The 5,103-nt window shown below is 46.4% G+C and overlaps 1 protein-coding gene across 1 annotated transcript in view; it reads right to left on the bottom strand.

Annotated features, from left to right (window-relative positions):
- Window positions 1-1,165: 1,165 nt before the first annotated feature.
- Window positions 1,166-5,103, bottom strand: part of LOC106331256 — a 9,527-nt gene continuing 5,589 nt past the window's right edge. Inside the window, exon 2 of the mRNA XM_013769569.1 lies at window positions 1,166-1,598. Coding sequence (XP_013625023.1) covers window positions 1,202-1,598 — 397 coding nt within the window. The 3' untranslated portion in view covers window positions 1,166-1,201. The remainder of the gene's footprint in view (window positions 1,599-5,103) is intronic.

Genomic DNA, 5,103 nt, shown 5'->3' with positions numbered 1-5,103 from the left:
TGTGGGAACCGAAATTCGCACTGTCGATTTCTGTTTAAATAAGGAAAACTAGGAAAACCCTAATTTTCCAAAGGTTCCGGATATCTGCTAATACCACACGCCAAGAAATCAGAACACAAGGATAACAACGATAAAGTATAAGAAATCGTAAAAAGAGAGCAAAGAGATGTCTTATTCCGAATTTGCGTATGAGCGTTTACAACAAGGTGCCTGGGCTCGAGAGCTGTCAGGGAGATTCCTAGTTCTAAAAACCCTAAGACGGCTAAACTTAATTGAGTCACAGCTCGAAATAACAAAAACGGAAAGTTGCCAAATTGCTCTAAGTGCTAAGTTTGCTGTGAAAAAATGTCTCCTTCCATACCTCTCGCCTAGGACTCCTTATATACTGGCTCCTAGGTCGGTTTACGCTTTTCCTCTTCTGCCCTTAAGCCGTCATAGCATAAAAATGGAGATATTCCATTTTTTCCGATCTTCGTAATTATCTTCAAAATTTTTTATTTATCCGCCGAAACTACACATTTATCTTTCCTTGCGAACAAGGCCTAAACCGTCATGTCTACGTAGTGACCGATCTTGGCTCGAGCTCGGTCGCTACGTAGTGACCGAGTTGACGGACGCTTGGTCGCTACGTAGCGACCAGACAGTGTGCATGTGCGGTAGTTGCATAATGACCGAGCTTGGTTAGTCCGTGTTCTAATCGTCATACTCGGACCTATCCGTAGCTGGTCTGGATATGTTTCCGATGGCTTATGTTTGATCTAAATAGAATTCTTGAAAACATGATTAGTTACCTTAGCATCGATGTTTCGGAAGAGCTCGGTCGCTACGTAGCGACTGAGCGGAACGAACGCTCGGTCGCCAATAAACTCAGAAAAATTCAAACAAAGCAAACACAGGTTCACCTGACTTGTAGAGCCCATAACTCTTTCTCCTGAGAAGCTTTGGACATGATTTCAATTCACCGTGAGCCCCTGATGAGTTAAGTTTCTATGGAAGTCGAGTTTGTTGCTTAATTCCTTCTGGTTGCTGAGATATGATCCTCGGACTGCTCCTATGTCAAAGCTGGCGGCTAGACAGTTTCCAGGATTTGATTGTTGCATCTCCAACTTAGCCAAGGACTCATCATTGATACTCTGATCATTATAGCCCCTTTCTTCACCTGTACCTTTTTTGGCTTGTTTTGGACAAGACAAGTGTGTTATCATGTCAAAGAAAGTGTTGTAGACCAGAATGTCACCAAAGCACAAAACAGTATGATTCTCCATCTATTATGCCTATCAAAGAAAATATTGCAGACCCAAATATCATCAAGGATTAAGTTCATACATTCAGAATCAGTGAACTCTAGTTTCAATTGTGGAACAGGTTTTTCAAAGAAAGTGTTATACACTAGAATATCCTCAAAGAACAACCCTACATGTTTAGAATCATTTTTAGCACACAAACAGTCAAGCTCAAACACAGAGATATTTGCAGACTTCACAATTTCAACCCTAACATCAGAATGATGCAATTTCGGTTCATGCAACTTCCTTGGTTTTTTCAAATCATATGTGGATGCAAGAAAATAATCAGAGATCAGTTCATGCCTAGGAAAGTTGTGGGAACCGAAATTCACACCGTCGATTATAATAAATAATAATGGAGGATAACCGAGTGAACCCGTTTTTCCTTGAAGGTCCAAATTCTCTGCGTAATCACTTTAGAACGATAAAAAGGTAGATAATCACTCAGAGGCGTTTTATTGAATAGCATGAATACAAGATTTCTCCGAGAGGAGTATAGATATGCTAACTATCGGAATAACAGGACAAGAGGCGGCCAAGACGTTCTATGCCTTGCCGTGCTAGTCTAACCACCTAGGCCCTAAGTTCTCTAAGCTAGCAAGAGTTCTCTAAGTCTAAATTCTCGGATCCCTTTTTCTTCTGCTCCTGCTCTCCTTATATAGTCGCTCTAGGTCGGTGGCCCATCCTTCGCCTTCCGGCCCAAGTCTATCTCTTTCGGAAATATTCCATTTTTTGTCGATCTTGATAGTTATCATCGAATCTTTACATTTATCGTATCTCTGCGAGTAAGGACAAACCGTCATAACTTTTATGCGCTTGAATCCCTTCTGAGAGCGTAGATGGGAGTTTAGACCAGTCGGGATCCTTGTGGACCGTTCCTAGGCCTTTTGGCGTTTATACGATTTCTCGGTTTTGGTCATAAAACTTCGAGAATAACTTTAATCAAAACGAAACGAGAAGTATATGTTGGGGTCAAAAACGGTTACGACGGAATTACCACCCGAAAATCCTCGGAGATCGTATTTCCGAAAGAAATGAGGAGCATGGCAGAGGATTTTTCAGAGCAAACTCAGCACTTAGAGCAATTTAGGTAATTTTCCGTTTTTGTTATTTCGAGCTGCGACTCAATTAGGTTTAGCCGTCTTAGGGTTGCTAGAACTAGGAATCTCGCCGACAGCTCTCGAGCCCAGGCTTATACCTTGTTGTAAACGCTCATACGCAGATTCGGAATAAGATCTACTTTGCTCTCTTTTTCGATTTCTTATTCTTATCGTTGTTATTCTCGTGTTCTGATTGCTTGACGTGTGGTAATTAGCAGATATCCGGGTCCTCTAGGAAATTAGGGTTTTTCTAGTTTCCTTATTTAAACGGAAATCGACAGTGCGAATTTCGGTTCCCACAGTATATGGTCCCGAAGGTCGGATATCACAGCTATACGGAAGATACAGGAGTCGAAGTAAATCGGACAGGCCCGGATCAGATCGAGCTCGCCGGGCGAGCCGACTAGCGTGATGGCCGAACTCGCCGGCGTACACAACCACGCGACGGTTCAGCTCGCCGGCGAGCTGACCAGCGAGCTGACCGGCGCGATGGTTGAGCTCGCCGGGCGAGTGCAACCACACGACGGTTCAGCTCGCCGGCGAGCTGACCAGCGTGATGGTTACACTCGCCCGGCGAGCTGACCCGCGTGACGGTTCAGCTTTCCGGCGAGTGGATTTTGTGCGGGATTCGCTCGTTCGTTCACTTCCGATCATTCTTTCAGTGAATGTTTTGTGAGAAATCCGTGAATAAAAAATAATCACGGCCGTTAATTTTGAAATAACCGTTTTTGACCCCAACAGTTAGCCCCCCAGCCCGTAAGACTCAGAGACGATTTTGCGGGCCAGTGATATGAATTAGAAATCGGGAGACGATTTTGCGGGCGAATGATGTGAATTAGAAATCGAAATCTTTGGCTAAGAATATTTATTGCGGAAATCCACGTCACCCTCATATCCTTATAAGTAGCAACTCACCACTCCTCATTCTTCACACTTCTCTTTCTCTCACATTCTCTTTTCTTCAAACTACCTATCAAGAATGTCTTCCTCCCCATGTGAAAAGAAAAGCTCCGACGTCGAGATGGGTGAGGCCAACTCGGCACTTTCGACTCCGGCCATGCACGAAGCTACTCCAACCTTCGTCGCCGGGTTTCTTTCTTTCAAAGAGAGACTGTCAAGATGCAGTTCCGAGAAGGAAGGGGGTTGGATTCAGCCTGAGGTGCCAGCTATCCTTTCTTCGCCTGCGATGTCGACCTCGGCTGGAGGAAACAAGTCCCCTGGTGATGCCGCACCCCTCGCAGAATCGGCCATGGTTCCTGTTCAAGTTCTGGAGGTCTCGGCTCAACCCTCGGGCTCTTCGACCACACCAGTCCCATCTCCTAAGGAGGAGAAGGCAGATCGTCCCAGGGCTTCCCGCGTCCAGGGCTGCTCCTTTGACCAAAAGTCGCAAGAGGACCGGCACTGCGACCGAGACCGTCAAGAAGAGGAGATGTACCGCTGGCGCAGAAGGGGAGCCCTCGAGACCTTTGACGCAACATCATGCCAAGGTTTGTTTTGACTATTTTCAGCATGAGCCACCTTGTTCTACGATTATCCTGAGCCTTATTTCATGTATAGTTTGTATCCCTGATTGACGGGATACTCAGCGACTGCGGATCAGAGATAGAGCGTTCGACAAGGGGCCTGACTGAATCGTGAGAGGCATTGAAACAAGCCGAGGCCGCGTTGAAATCTACTGAAGCTGCTTGTGCTGCTGAGCTCTTTGAGCTGGAGGTTCGGGTCAGCGACCTCGAGCGGGACCTCGGAAAGTTGGCGAGTGCATTGTTCAAGCTGAAGAAAGAGAAGAAGAGCACGGCTTCCGAAGTCCATCGTCTGCAGCGTGAAATTCAGAACCGAGAAGAGTCAATGACTGTTGTTTTGAGGGATGATTTTCACGCTCGCCTGACGAGGATGGCTGTTCTGTTCAATTCCCTCATGGCAGTCCATGAGAAGGACCTGGCTCTGGCGAGCGTCGAGGGAAGCCTGAACGAGATCCACCTGCTTAAAGGCGACATGGTTCCGAGTCTGGACTCTGAAGAAACCAGGCTGTTGTCTCACAAGGAGGAATTGAAGGCTTCCGACGGGGACTTCGGCTCGATCCTCTCTCAGCTGCCGTTCGAGTGCACCCTCACGCCGTGTTCGGGAGAAACCGAGGGGCATGGCCCCGTGGCTGAAGAAGGTGGAGATGTTGCGAGCGGGAGAGGAAATGACAAAGCGGCCGAGGGAGGCAATGGCTGTGAGGTTGAGGATGAAGGTAGTGCTCCGAGGAGTGCTTAGGGTAATGATCCTTTTGGGGATTTTTTTTTATTTTCTGTTTTGGCCTGTTTGTGAGGCTACAGTTTGCATGTTTCGGGACTGGCCGTTGGTGGCTTTGAATCCCTGCCCTTGCTAGGGCTTTTTGTATAATGCTTGGCTCAATCTATAAAACCTTTTCGGCTTGTTATAAATCGAGAGAACACTGGGTTTTTCGAAGTTAGAGGGCGAAGGATTGAGTTGTCGTCTCGTTCCTTGCCCCCGGACGATCACCGTATCCAGATGTTTGTTGGTTTTAGCGTGATAGCTGATTTAGGCGTTCTGGACGAGTTATGGACCGCCGTTCTATCCCTTTCTCGGATAGTAAGCTTAGCGATTGTAGCGTCGCGTTTTTGTTTTTTTTGTAAAAAGTTTCGAAAAGATCGATTTTTTGAAAGTTGTGGGAGTATACGAGTATATGTACCCATTCCCCCCCCCCTTTTTTT

The sequence above is a fragment of the Brassica oleracea genome, chromosome C3, assembly GCF_000695525.1.
Source record: "Brassica oleracea var. oleracea cultivar TO1000 chromosome C3, BOL, whole genome shotgun sequence".
NCBI lineage: Eukaryota > Viridiplantae > Streptophyta > Magnoliopsida > Brassicales > Brassicaceae > Brassica > Brassica oleracea.
This window is presented reverse-complemented; position numbering and strand designations above follow the sequence as displayed.